This window comes from Triturus cristatus, chromosome 11, assembly GCF_964204655.1.
Source record: "Triturus cristatus chromosome 11, aTriCri1.1, whole genome shotgun sequence".
NCBI lineage: Eukaryota > Metazoa > Chordata > Amphibia > Caudata > Salamandridae > Triturus > Triturus cristatus.
In genome coordinates, this window is record NC_140594.1 from 803,960,255 (window position 1) to 803,975,408 (window position 15,154).

Below are 15,154 nucleotides of genomic sequence, written 5' to 3' on the forward strand. Positions count from 1 at the left end.
TGAAACGTTCATGTTTTAAACGTTTACAAGATCATAGAATAAACTAAGGACAATCTAGTGAACTAAAGCGATACGGGAATAGAATTCAAAGCATTAGCAAACTAAAGAGCCATCATAACACCTGGCTGGGAACCCACAAACCAATCGAGGTCGGCTCAGTGATTAAAGCCTCACCAGAAGCACGTGCCCACTGAACCGCCAATGAGACCTTACGAAATCTGTGTACCAATATTATGATTGGCTAAGACGCTGACAATGCTCCAATAATAGGGTAATTTACACATTACGATGCCTCGCAATCCCTGACAGCGCTCTGAATGTGTTTAGCATTGGGATTGGCTGCTTTGCGACCCGGAAGTACTGACGTTGGGCACACATGTTGTCCCGTCCGTGCAAAGATCAGTTTCGGGAGAAAGAGCTTGAACTGAGTTTACGGAAGGTCCTTGTAAGTAGCAATGGTTATCGACATTAGTGTGGGTTTATCCACATATGGAATTGCTATTAATTTGAATGACGTCATCTTTACGCTCAAATACACACTGTCCTTATAGAAATATATCAATCACTTAGCTGTGCTCCACGAGTGAGCACAACTTTTTAGATGTAGATTTGAAGGTCACTATTTATCAGTCAGCTGTCTATTTATAATGTCGAGCAATTTAGTAGACCTACATAGCTCAATGTCTTTAGTCTTTATTGTGTGATTATTATTTTTTTTAATTGTTTTTATTATTGATATCCAAGTTGCAGAGCTTGGTTCTCTGTATTTTATTACGGGTATTAAAAGGGCCAATCTTCGTATATGTTTTTTAAGAGTATTAAAAGATGGTCGATGTCAGACCTGGTAGGAAGGTTGTTATTTTGTATGAGCAAAGAGGTCAATAGCAAGTTAATTTCGGGCACTAGGCATTAATGAGTAACTGTAACTAGTAGTTTATAGTCTTATAATTGCGGGCTAAGAGGTCCGTTTGCGACTTGGCGCACGTTCGTACCTTGTCATAAATTGTACCTCTATGTTGAGTTCTTTGCATAAGGTAAAAAGTTGACAGGTGAACAGCTTCGGGTTAAAATTTAAACTTTTGGGCTGCCTTGCTTTCTGGGAAAATTCATCTGCATGCATTGTATCATCTTTTTTTGCAATTTTCATTATCGTTTTATTGTTGAGCGAAAACAGGCTAGTACAATACAAACTACCCCGTATAAGCTCTCTAAAAAGGAATTCTTAAAAAATAAAAACCAAAAGCATATATTCCAACATACAGGTAGCCAGCCCACAAGTAAAAGCAGAAGATGAAGCATTAACTAGTAAAGCGGTTTACTATGCATCCCTCCTTTAAAAGTAATGTAGCAGTAATTTCATGGTTGTACCAGTCATATTTTGCATTTTCAACGCTTCCCATATAAACTTAGCCAGAACAAAATGCCGTCTTCTCTTGAACAATTCCACAGAAAATCTTGCACATCCGTGACCGGTCTTATACTATGCTTCAAAAAGATACATTTTTGACATGGCTGTTCCGTCCTGCTTATTGAAAGCATAACAAAAATACGATTGAAATAGTTTCAAGTACCATCACAATTACAATTGTCACTGGCTTTTGATATTACTGCACCAGCTTGCTGTTTAAGATCCAAGAAGGAGAAACTCTAAACTAAAAATTAAAAATACTTTTCCTATAGATGGAAGATACATTGTGTTCAAATAGCCTTCATGTTCCCACCTAGGTTTTACAGTCCAAAAGATTCAAACCATACAAATGGAGCATGCGTTCTCAAAGACACTGGGTCTTGTGCCTACCCAGGATGCTGAATTAAACTTTTTCAAGTCTCTCGTAAGCATGCATTCTGGATAGGAGCATATATAATTTAAATCAAGATTCTTCAAGTAGGACTATATGACAAAGCTTGGACAGTTTGAATGTTCCGCTGAGGAGCAAAACACGTAGTATACATTATCTTGCAGCCAACATCGGGTTACGGGTGCAGGTCTTTCTCTCCAATGCATAGCATGCTGCATCTTAGCAAGGAAAGTGAGAATGACTGTGAGATGTCGAATTCTTTTATGGGAATTCTTGATATATCCCAATAGGATCACTAATGCGGTTCTGTTGATCTGGTATTCAGTAATAGTGGTCCCAGTGTTTCAACACAGACCTCCAAAAGGCAACCACTCCAGGTCAGTTCCATGCCCTACACCATACACATCATGAAGCCCATTTTACATATCATAGAGAGGGTACGGTATAGTCTCTATAGGAATTTAAGGTGCATAAGTCGTAATCGAGAGTTCATGGATAACAAACCAGTCAAGGTACAGCAGTATACTCATTGTTTCTCCGCTAACTTGATGTAAAAATCTTTGTGCCGAAGATCACTAGCCCAGGGAATACAGCGTGGGCATTTGTGGCTTATAGTAGAGTGATTAGTTGTCTTGGGGAGGTCGCACCCAGCATAGTTTCAAGCACCTGCTACTCCGGTGGAGCATCAGGAATGCCAGACTAGTCTATGGATCAAAAATGTGTCCAGTGCTGTTGGGTTCTACCTGTATGTCATGTATGGTGACAAATGTGCCCCTAGGGAACAGTCGCCCCAGTGACGTCAACTAGCCTTTTTAGACGTATGCATACCCCTCAGTCTAATGTTAGTGGCAGAGCTGGTTTCAACTTGGCGGGGATCAATCTAGCATAAAGGGTTGCTAAGGATGCCCAGTGTCTGAGTTGATGCCATGCCCAGACTGTTTGGTTGTCGGGGTCCACCTTGGCCCTGGGCCATTTCATAGGGAGACCTATCGCAGTCGTCAGGGGGCCGGGCGCTATATTATCCATTTCAATAGCCACATACAGCTGGAACAATGTTCGGTGATTGCAATAGTACATAATCTGAGCCTGAGTGCAGTAGTAATACAGATCCATGTCAGGTGCACAGAGTCTGCTCAAATGGGAGCGTAAGTAATTCCCAGGTGGCTCTGGGTGGTCGGCCTGCCCACGTAGGGTTACTGAGGTCTGCCCTGAGGCGTGTAAAAAAGCATTTGGTGAGCGGAATGGTATGTTTATAAAGAGATGTAAACATTTTGGCAGGGCTACCATTTTGGCAATCTCAATACTGCCAGCCATAAACTGCAGCAATTTATTCCATAATGGCACTCTGTCCATCAGCATGTCAGTTTTTCTGGCGATAACTCATCCAGGTTTCTACTGAACCATATGCCCAGATATTTAATGGCTGATTCAGCCCAACACAGTGAATACTCAGTACAAACCCAGCCTATGCCCTCTGTCAGGTGGAATATAATGGACTTTGACCAATTTATTGTGATTCCAGTTAAGCCTCCATAGTGAATGAATTCCCTGACAATGGTTAAAAGGTTGATTGTGGGACCTGAGGTGTAGTTGAGTCCACATTTTGAGTAATTTTGTTGCAGTCTGGCCGCCAAGGGCTCCATAGCTATCGCGAATAAAAACAGGACCAGTGAGCACCCCTGCCTAGAGCTGTGTAAGAAGTTAAATGAGGAGGTGACCTCGCTGTTCACCTAGAGATGCGTGGTAGTATCCGTATAGAGGAATCTGATCCATCGCAAGAATTGTCGGCTAATACCAATCCTTTCCAGAAGTTCCACTCTTTTCACACAGAAATGTCTCTAACGGCAACATACAACGATGTCACCAAATCGAACCCAAACAATGTGACGCGCAACTTCAATTGTTACACGCTTTTCCCTGTGTACCTACAGGGCCAACAATTCCGTCTTTCCCGAGAGCAGCGTTTTCTTTTCTCTGCCCTACTACGGAACTGTTACCGACTTCCTACATCCCAGAAGCCGTACAAACTACATAAAACTCAATACGACTTCAACATATAGTGTTAGTACATATATCAATACCAATCAATAATCGATAAGCTATATACAGGCCAAAAAATCATTAAACCAAAACAATAAAAACCATCTCTAGCTACCAGAAAAACTGATGCAGTTCGGGTTCTTCAATTTCCCCCTATTACCACGGACCGAGTGATTTCGCAGTCACACACACACATATACATCATACGCTGGTGGGGCCCATAACACCAACATTCATTCTATCAATCTATCCGCACCTACTCAGAAGGAAAAAAACATTGGTTCCGAACCACACTGCTTCCTTGATGGGAACTTTATCACTTTCCCTCTGTATCAAACCCTCGCTTCTCTTCCCATCAAGAAATAGGTCAATGAATCATTTAGTTGGGATTAGCTTAATGACTCCTTAATTCTCTAAAATTATTCAATAATACATTTCAATAAAAGAACAACCCGACACATGAATTCAATTAATATTTCTTTATCTAAATCAAATGCAGGTTAAATCCTAGTTAATAAATTTCATCTTTTGTCATATTTACCTATTCTGGCTATTTGTCGTTTTCTAAGTCAGAATCTGGTCCTCAGTCAAATCGTCAAAGTTCTGTTTTATCATGCAGAGTCATCGTCCTCTCCGTCAGCATAACATCAGGATACTGGCAATGACGTTCAAGAAGTGGCGCTCATACCTCTCTAGTCTACTATTATTTATACTACATTTTACATTCCAAATGTTGCAATTGACATTTTCAGAGATTCTCATTGGTTAATTGAAATACATTCTAATGCATCAGCAGGGGTGGGGGAATCATATCGCCCGACGCCCGAACCATGTTGTTTATATTGACGGGCAAGAAGATTTATTGTCTATTTATGTCCGACGGACATGTAGACATTAATCACGTTAAAACAACAGGCTGTGGGCACTCTGGGGCTCACAGCCAATCTGAAGCTTGCAGAGAGCCTTTGGCGGCATCTGATTGGCTAGCAGCCCATGACTGGGCTCTAGCCAGTGATTGGCTGGGGGAGTGAAACGTCACTCAGCCTCTGCAAGCAGTAGTCCGTGGCCGCCACGAGGCTTGCAATAAGCATTCAGGTAAAATAAGCAGTTTTGCCCGCTTGAATTGTGTGATATTGTGACGGAGGTGCTGCGATTTTCTTTTATTTATATTTTTAGCAACCGTGCGTGGGTAGATTAATTAGTACAAAAGCCTAGGCCTGGCCCGCCTCGGCGCCTCAGATGAGGACGTCAAAAAAGCGTATCGCAAGCAGGCGCGCTGCGCTACCACCGGTTCATGGGGGAAACACCCATTACAACGAATTCAGATTCACGCGCTGCCATCGCAACGCGGGTTTAACATCGCGGGTCCGGAGCCTTCATACCGCAGATGGAAACAGATCTGCAGATTAATGCTTTCAAAAGAGACATCCGTTGGTGACTTGCAATTCATAACTTACAGTCCTAATATAGAATAGTGAACTATTAACTTTCCGCCCAAAACTGCATAAACACACCGACAAATATACATTACAAAATTGATTAATGTTGCAAAGAGGGTACATTTGGCGAAAAAACGATTCTTATTATTAAAGGAAGCTCCCAACTTTGCTGTTTCTTTTTCGACTCTGCATTTGTGCTTAGCCACACCAAGCACTCTTAAACTACTGCCTACCAGTATGGGTGACATGTGACTCCTACACTTTCACTCCTTTGGCTTATGGGCAAAAAAACATTGTCGCACACGGCGCAGCCAGCACTAAAAGTTTTCGAAGCACCTGCTGCAGCGTTTCTTTCCGCCGGCAATTACCAGGCCTCACAGAAATGTGTAGGAAACTTGTGTGATGAATTACCATCCTGGAAAGAGATCCGTGTTTTGTATGGTTGAGGTTGTGACCTCGGTGAAGTTAGTGCAGAGGGTTAATATGCCTGCTGCAAAGAACATGTACGAAGTAGATTACAGAGTGCATAGGATGGGAACAGATCTGCAGATTAATGCTTTCAAAAGAGACATCCGTTGGTGACTTGCAATTTATAACTTACAGTCCTAATATAGAATAGTGAGCTATTAACTTTCAGCCCATAACTGCGTAAACACACCGACAAATATACATTACACAATTGATTAATGTTGCAAAGAGGGTACATTTGGCGAAAAAACGATTCTTATTATTAAAGGAAGCTCCCAACTTTGCTGTTTCTTTTTCGATACAACTTACCGATTCGCAAGGAACGTAGGGCTCATGTCTGGCCAGCTGCAAAAGTGAGGGGGAAATGGCAGGAGGCACGCTGGCTGACACCTTTTATATCCCACCCATACGTTTTTACAAGGGTGACGGTAAATTAGTACATTACGTATGGTTTGAAATGTACGTATTTTGTGGGAATAAATACACAGCCAAGGGTGACGGTAAATTAGTACATTACGTATGGTTTGAAATGTACGTATTTTGTGGGAATAAATACACAGCCAAAAAAATGGAAAAAAAGGGGAATAGAAATAAAAGAATTGCCGTCAGGGTTAAGGGGAGGGGGCGCAGGGGGGCAGGGACGCGATAATATCGCTTGACAAGTTTTCCTTTAGCATTATTATTGCACAGCATTCAATTATTTACTGATTTTAATAAAGCAAAAATATATTAATGTTTCTCTGTCAGCCGGAGCCCTTAGGTTTGATGTGGAACGGGGGTAGGTGGGACAAGTGGATTTTACAGGACATGTAGATCTCAGTGGCATTTTGTCCCTTGGACAACTAGATTATTTGGAAAATTCCACATCCCTGCATCAGGAAACATTCGATGTCATTCCCACATATTAAAAGTTCCAAAACGAATGTATGGGAATATTAGCAATCCATAGTTCAGGTTGCAACAATTTCTGTTGAAGGGTTGGCCTTTCGCCCAGAGCTGGCTTGATGGGCACAGTGATGACAGTTCACCGGGAGGTCGCAGCTGCTGAAGTTTGCGCAGGCGCATTTCTCCTTTCCCTTCATTGATATTACTTCGTAAATGTCTGATTCAGTCAGCGGCCATTTTATAGCAGGCCCAAATGGTCAACTTAAGCAAAGAAGCACAAAAACGTGATTAATACATTGAAATGGTTAAACAGTGTTATTTCCCTTGCTAATACCCATATGTGTGTGCATTTATCTAGCCATATGCAACGTTCCAAGCCATTAATACTCGTTTATTTAAGCATAATTCACGATAACATCACATAAGCAACGTTTATCCTATTAATATGCATACAAACTTAGTTTACATATTATTTTTAGCCATGCAAAGCAATCCCACGTGTATTCTCTCGGTTAATAAGGTTGATTAGTTTCCATACAACAAACTGTTAATTATTATGATTAATTATTAATCGTTTTAATACAAACATACATACATGGATTTGGTACATAAAAGGAAAACATTTTACCCGCTCCATCAGTAAGAGGTACTTCCATTCTAGCGAGTCGAACGCTTTGGTGGCACCCAATAAGAGCGCAGCAGCCTGTAGCTCTAGGTTTAAAGTATGCAGCAGTGCGAACGTTGTTTGGAGGTGGTGGGCCGTCGACTGTCTCAGGGACAAGCCTGACTAGTCTGGCTGGATAAAAGTGCATCAGAGGTGCCAACCTAATCACGATGAAATTGGCCATCATCTTTTTTTTCCACATTTATCATAGACAACGGTCTATAGCAATGACAGCTCTCAGGATTCTTATTTGGTTTCAGTAAGGTGACAATAAGTGCCTCCAGAAGGCAGAGGGCGAGGCTTCCAAGCTTGAAAGTCTCCTCATATACGGCAAGCAAGTGAGGGGCCAGTAACTGGGCATGTTTCCTGTAGAAAGAAGGCAGCTGGCCATCCAACCCAGCACTTTATTGGCGGGCATGGAAAGGATCACTTGCACAATATCATCATCCATAAGGGGGACAATAAGATATTGCCTGTGCTGGTGTCCAGCCAGAGGCACTGTATGGAGTCAAAGTAGGCCGCCAAATGGTCTACTGTCAGGGTGACCGTGGTTTGGTAGAAGGTGCTATCATAACGTATAAAGGTCTGGGTAATACCATTGGTATCAGATTGCATCTCCCCCAACTCGTCTACTATCTGAGGAATATATGCATTAGTCCTATGCTTCCAGAGTATCGTGGCCAGGGTCTTGCTCACTCTGTGCGTCTCACCATTCACCCTGGCCCTGGATTCCTTACTTAAACAGAGTAGGTTGCTGTCAGGCTGCTCAGTTTATTTTATTAGCTTTTAGTTGATGTCTGCGAGCCTCTCCATCACCAGTCGCAGGGTGGCACAGCTCCAGAGTACAGAGGTCTGTCTCCAGGTGTATCAGCTGGTTACGCAAGGATCTCAAGATGCCCAGCTGTTTAGATATGCTGGACTGCCTCATTACCACCTTGAAGGCTCCTAAAGAGTACCCATGGGAGATACTTTCTGAGAGTTAAGGATGAAGTAGTCCGCTCTAGCAGTGTGGATGTCTTCCCTAAATGTTGGGACGGGGAGTGCCCATGATGGGAGCCTCCATACAAACGCCTGTATTCACTCATCCTCTGTTGAGAGCTCCATGAGCACTGTAGATTGGGCAACCAACCTTCTCTGTTGGTGCCCCACTCAGATCATGCAGGAACATAGATCCTGAGTGGCTAACCGGTAGTCTATCTGGGACCACATATTGTGTGTGTGTGTATAGGTAGTGCATGTGCCCTCAACAGCTTCCCTATTACGGAGTCTCAACACAGCAGCTAAATCATTGTCCATAATGATATTGTGTATTTGGCACGTTGCCTGCGGTCACCTAGTGGTGCAAGATCTGTCTAATGCTGCGCCCAGTATCACATTAAAGTCGCCTCCCCATACTATGGCACCACGGCCCTGGGTCTACATCTGGAGCAATAGGTCCATAAAAATATCTGGGCCATCCACATTGGGGCCTATCATAGAAACAATCGTCATATTTTTGCCCCGCTTTATCCTGCATAGTTTGATGTATCTACCTTCTTTGTCGCTTATCAACTTGTCAGTGCTCCATGGAATCCCCCTACGGATCACTGTTGCCACTCCTCGTGCATACACCAATCCCACCTGCATCCTGTGTAGTGGGTGACCTGTCGGGTGGGTCTCCTGCAAGGGAGCTACCTCTATACGATTGTGGTTTAAATAGGCCAATACCTGTTGGGCCTTAAGGGCATCATTCATTCCTTTAATATTGCAGGAAAATAATTTTACTGCATAAAGGTAAGGAGTATTCCTGGTTTCTGGCCTCTATATGTAGGTGATCCATTGTTCCAAACGGATGCCATAGACTGCAACTTCTCTGTGTCTGCTAGACCATGTTACGTGATGTGCCAGCACATAAAACAACATTCGTTCCCACCCCCTTCAACAACTCAAACTTGTCCAAGACATGTCCGCACCTCCACCACACAACAATAACAACCCACTGAGGGTAACCAACATACAAAATCCAACACCTCATATAAGTACTAGGAAACATCCCTGGGGTAGTCGGGTTGCTGGGCGAACCGTGTCTCCCATAAGGGATGGCGGCTGGGCATATCATGAGTGTCTAATCTATTAGAGCCCGGCAAGGCTTAGTAAGTCAGTCCAGGAATTAAGCTCCGGGTTTGTGCTATCTAATCCTAGCAGTCCATATAGCAGGTTCAATCACATGGCATACAGTTTGTGGGGGTTGCATATGTAGTGTTATATGGCCGTTAGGGTCATTGTCAACATTGCTAAGCTAGCATGAGCTCTGCGGCCATGATGCTGCTTTTGCGCACGTTACTACATGACTTTATTTTGCAAGACACTGTTTGTGCCTTTAACATGAGAACTGTCTCTGCTTTCTGCGTTCTCTGCTTGTTCCTGTAGTTTAATATGAACACGATGTGTAAGGTTGATAAACATGCTCCTTGTTATTCTGTTCTGGTCAGTTCCTAGCACCCAGACAAAACATGCTAAACACAGCTGCACTGCTGGAGATTCGTGCTTTGATATACGGTGATGCATGTTGTACACACACACTTGGAGAGAGACTTTCCCTTTGAGAAGAGCTATGCTGTTCCTATGATGTAAACCTTCCATCTAGGCTCTAAGGTATGGGATCTGCTGACAAAGCCCAGAGATCTTCCTTTATATAATAAACTTCAACTTCCCATGGGGAGGGTGGTTAGGCCTTAGTCTTTTTTTTCCACTGTCTGTATATGATGACATCCCCCTTTATTTTCTATGGTATTGTGTAACCATGCTAACTGTTTTAGGTTTATGCATTTTGCTGCTGGTAGTTGCTCGTATACTGCATTATATGGCACAGTAATTAAAATAAACATTTTGAACTATAACCGTGACCCTGATAATTCTTATCGTGGACAAGTATGAGTGAGTGAGCGAAAGGGTACGTCTTGCTACCACGATTACTGAGAGTCATGAGTGTTGTGTTCTGGGTTGTCTAATCATGTGTAGCTTTGTGAATATGTAGAAGAACAAATGAGACACTATAGCTAGTCGATTTTGGGTACTAAGGTGGACGGAAGGTACAACCCCTATGCACCGAGGTCCTGTTTTTGTGTATGTGCAGAATTCCCCCACCCTACCTTGCCTGGAACTTGATAATCGACTCACCTCAGTTTGTGAGTTAAGCTTCAGAACTCTTCCTGCGTTCAGGGTAGCAAGATGTTAGTTTTTTTTCATCTGGACTTTCACAATCCAGAAGCAGGAAGTCTGAGACCTAGCCAAAGGAAGTGACAGGTTATAATGTTTTGACTCAAATATATTTTGTACCCCGTCCATTTAGTTTGATTTTGCTGAATTGATGACAAGCCATTTTTCACCGTAGTAATTTGTAAAATGTGCAATCAGTAAATATAGAGCATTTTCCGTGTGTACCAACAAGATCACATATACTGTGAACAGCCAGAAAGGAACTGGTGAATGTTCAACACTTAGCATCATGAGGTGCAGAGGTCAGTCTACCAGCAAGCTCTTGTAAAATATGTTAAAGAGGACTAGTGTCAGGGCACATCCATGGCACATTCAGTCCTTAGGGATCTTCATTGTTTTCTCATTCTTTCTGAATTTAAACCGTACGCGATCCTCACTAGAGGGCTGCAACTAGCTGGACCAGAGCTCTGTAGAGATTCTCAGCAGAGTGGTCTGTTGACCAAATCAAAGGCCATCCCGAAACCTTTTTTGTTTTTTTATTCCCCTCTGATATTGGCTACCTAGTTGAGCAATACTAATTCTTCGTTTTTACAATACTATAAAAGTACTTAACTGTTTAGTCATTTTGTAAAAGATAAGTTCATCTGTTTGACTAGAAGCAGTGTTCAAAGATCGACTCTCATCCTAGTCTTCTGGTTTCTTCTGTTGCATTTCCCAATGGTTCTTCTAGGATGGTCACTTCTTGCGTTGGTTGAACTTTAGCATGTAAGCATCTGTCTCCTGACATTGCACAAATAAGCCATACCTTTTCTCTTGTTTCCTGTAGGTACTCAGGGATGGCTCAGCTTGGTGCCATAGCGGCCTTATCCCTGGCTGTAATCGCTGCTGCTCTTTTTTCTGCAGTGCACAAGATTGAAGAGGGACACATAGGGGTTTATTACAGGTAAGGCTTTGAGAGAGACGGTAAAAAGGGAATGGATGCTCATACAGTAATCGTTTAGAAACAACCAATGCTTAGTTTCTCTGTTAAGAATCTTTATTTTCTTTGTATTATTTCTGTTTGTATTTACAATGGATAATGAGGGTGCTACTCACCAAAAGCGCTTCAACACCTCATTAAGGATAGCAAGCACTATATAAATGCAAACCCTTCCCTCTTCTATCCCTCCACTATTCTCAAGCCAAATAACAGACTAACACATCCCCTGCTCAAATCAATTTCATATTTCTCTATACTAATTCACTACTAATCCTTTTTGGATTCCGGAGTAGCGTGCTACTTGCCAAAAAAAGTGCTCCAACGCCTCGTATGGGGTAGTAAGCGCTATAGACATGCAATTACAATACAATCTATTTACTGAAGATAACTTTATTAGGTTGGTAATACTAATTATGTCTTAGGAAGGACAAATGCTATAATTGTTGCTATTATTTGCTCAGGAGGAGCAGTCCCTGAAAGCCTGCTGAGCTTGCTAACCACATTTGCTGATTGCCATTTTGGATTTGGTTTAAGTGGGGGATATCTTATTTTTTTGGTTTCTCACTTGGTGGGAGACATTCTCAATTATTAACTAAGGCCGACGTGCAGACTTTGTTTTAAAAAAAACAACAAAAACAGCAGTCAAGCCAGCTGAGCAAACATCAATTTTCAAATGCACACATCCATTGGGAGCAACCCTTTCTAAAAGTTCACTTTACCTAGTGCTTCTCCACGTAATTTGTTAATGGACTTGTAAGCACACATTCAAGAGCCTCAGAGACTGATAAATTAGGCTAGTGCATATTTTCCAGTTTGGGTGATGTTTTTTTCTACGTAGTCTGTCTGTTGTGGGTGCTTTTTGTTAAGTTGTGATCTCTGTTTATGCCTCTTTTTCTGTACTAGAATCCTGCAGCAAAATTCACTGGGCAGCATGTACATCATATACAGTGTGACACTGACACATTAACAATAAAGGCCTACTTGGCTATATTCTTTAAAAATGTGCTTTTTCACCTGTAGGTTCACTCCTACATTTAGATGTAGATTTACAACAGCTTTCAGCACTGGTCCTAGAAAGCAGCATTAGGCGCAGCTTTGAAGGAGTAGCCCATTTACGTTAGTGTAAGCATTTTCACATACGTAATTGTACGGCATGTACAATTGTGCATGCAAAAATGTTTCACCTGGGTGGTATTGCACGCAAAAATGTTTCACCTGGGTGGTATTGCACTCATTAGACCTTTTCTCCCCTTTCCCTGTGGAGAAACCCTTTCCCCCACACCCTCATTAGTTCTGGGGGTGTTCCCTTCACATTTGCACCTGGTCATCTAATTATTCATATCCTTAATAGGAGTACGTCTCCAACCAATTAACGGGTGAGATAATGTGCGGAGAAAAAGTTTACTTTTTTTTTTCTTCCAATAACAAATATCTTTGTGTTTTCTAAACTTCCATGGCATTATGGCTCCTTGTAGAAGATTTACTCACACAAAAACATACATGTGATTAGATTTTTTTTTTTTGTAGTGTAAACCAGTGGTGACCATTCTGAACAGCAAACATGGCTTTGCATTCGTAAAAATGTCTGTTTGCACCTGCATGTTTACATTACATGCGCATAAAGCTATTAGAAATCTTACCTGATGACTGTACTGTGTAAGGGCTAGCTGATTGAGCACATGCAAACCACGCTGTTGCTTTAGCACAACGTACTGCTGATGTTTTCTTTATTCCAAGTGACCTTCATTGACCTTTCAGGCTTACATGATTCAGGAAATGCATACATTTTTTCAAGTCACATATAGTTTCTCTAAATTAGAGTTTTGACAGGAACCCACCACTCACTTTCCACTCAAGCTGCATGTTTTCTGTAAAATCTGATTTACTGAGGTAAATATTCTATTCGCCACACTTGTACTGCCAAGAACCTACTTCTCTGAAAATGTCCTTCTCCTGCTGCCTCGCCAATTCAAGAACAGTGAATCTTAGAGTAAAATATTACAAGTGAAGTACCACTTTAAATTTCACAAAAAGGACAGAATTCCCAATAGAAAAGCTTGTGTTCAGCAGAAACCGAATATATGGTGTATTATGTGTTTCTGCATCTCAACAATGGGAGTCCTGTGAGACCCCACTTACGTAGGTCCCAAGACTCCATCGCCTGCGTGCTCTATCTCTGCTTGGGGACACACACCTGCAATTAGAGGAATGCTCAGCCTCTTTCTCCCTTGTGATCAGCAGTTGAAGCACCTGCAAACCCATCTATAAAGTTTAATTAATTCCTCTTTTAAAAGCCGCAGCTTTTATCAAGATAAGCTGTCTTTGTAAAAAATACATCGCAGCACTTTTTGTATTTATCATTTTATTTTGTCCTATTCTCTTAAAATCTTAAATGTTTATACTTCAGGCTAAAGACACCGACTTTTAATAAACATGCTGATCAATACCCATCCTCCTAATTGCAATACACACCCTCCAGTACCATTGTTCTTGCTTAATATATTTTTACAATATATTGGACATCCCGATCACCTACCTTCTCACTGCCCCTCACACTTTAAACATTTTTTTTTAATAACTATCCGGTTTGAACATAGCATAGCAATAGTACTATAGCTTGTCACAATTTTTTACAGAGCAATCATAGTAGGTGCTGCATAGCATATAATAACAATATACAGTCTGGCACGGTTAATATGTACAATCAAAAGAATAACGGCAAGGTTGTAAGCAATGAATAGAAATAGCAGTCTCTATGGCCACCTCCCCATCTCTGATCAGCCTCCCCGGCTGCTTCCTCAGTGAGATCACAATTCCATGAAAACCCAGTAATGATTGACGGGGTCATGCTAAATAGGGAGTCGAGCACCGCTAGGTCAGGATTCCTTCAGGGAACAGATGGTACAGGAGTAGTATTTAGCCTACCCCACCCTAGTAGGCGTGATACCCTGTTCCAGTAGTGTGTCAGAGTTCTGCTGAATGGTCTCTACATATGTCCTGTAGGGACCCCAAATGTCTTTGGAACGAGAGGAGCTAGGCAGAGTATTGGAATACACTTCACTACACTGCCCCTCACTCTTGGATAGGTGAAGCCTTTGCGGTCACCCAAAACGCTTCAACAAAAAAATGATCACTAGTTGATGATACTGAGCTATGGTCACTTATAAGGTGATATCATTGGCTAAAGCTTCCTTCCAGGTGATGCCGGACTTTACCTCATATTTGGACCCATCGACCCCCCCAGTTCTTGGTCCTTATTAATGGCTTTCTTTTCATTGGACAGGCCACCCGCAATAGATTTACTCACCACATTCCTTTGTGAAACACGTCTAGGTCACAGGCAGAAGCTGCCTCTTAAAAAGGCATGAAGGTTGGTGCCAGGTATAGAGCTAGTGAGGGGTCCTGAATGTTCCTAGGGGTGTGTGACCTGTGAGCCCCTTAACTGGCAATCTTTTGTTTGAATACCTGGTACTTCTCCTTTCTTTCAGCATCTTTATTAAGTTAGAATGATGTTTTAACATATTTACTGCTATATTACATTTTTCAGGACTAATTGATTACTTTATGTAAGTTTTTACTCCTTAGTGGAACACTTGTGTTTCATATTTTAGCCATATAAAATCATTGTGCAGCTGGCTGGTACTGCCCCCTGGTTTCTGGTACTCTACACTTTACTACTCAT

The 15,154-nt window shown here is 41.9% G+C and overlaps 1 protein-coding gene across 2 annotated transcripts in view; it reads left to right on the forward strand.

The window, feature by feature from the left end:
* The first annotated feature begins 292 nt into the window (after positions 1-292).
* Positions 293-15,154, forward strand: part of LOC146785459 (erlin-2-like) — a 250,152-nt gene continuing 235,290 nt past the window's right edge. Inside the window, exons 1-3 of one of the 2 annotated variants that reach the window (XM_085634517.1) lie at positions 347-445; positions 9,767-9,929; positions 11,320-11,436. In XM_085634517.1, coding sequence (XP_085490643.1) covers positions 11,330-11,436 — 107 coding nt within the window. In that variant the 5' untranslated portion in view covers positions 347-445; positions 9,767-9,929; positions 11,320-11,329. Of the gene's footprint in view, positions 446-9,766; positions 9,930-11,319; positions 11,437-15,154 lie in introns of both variants that reach the window. The other variant, XM_085634516.1, reaches the window with a different exon arrangement.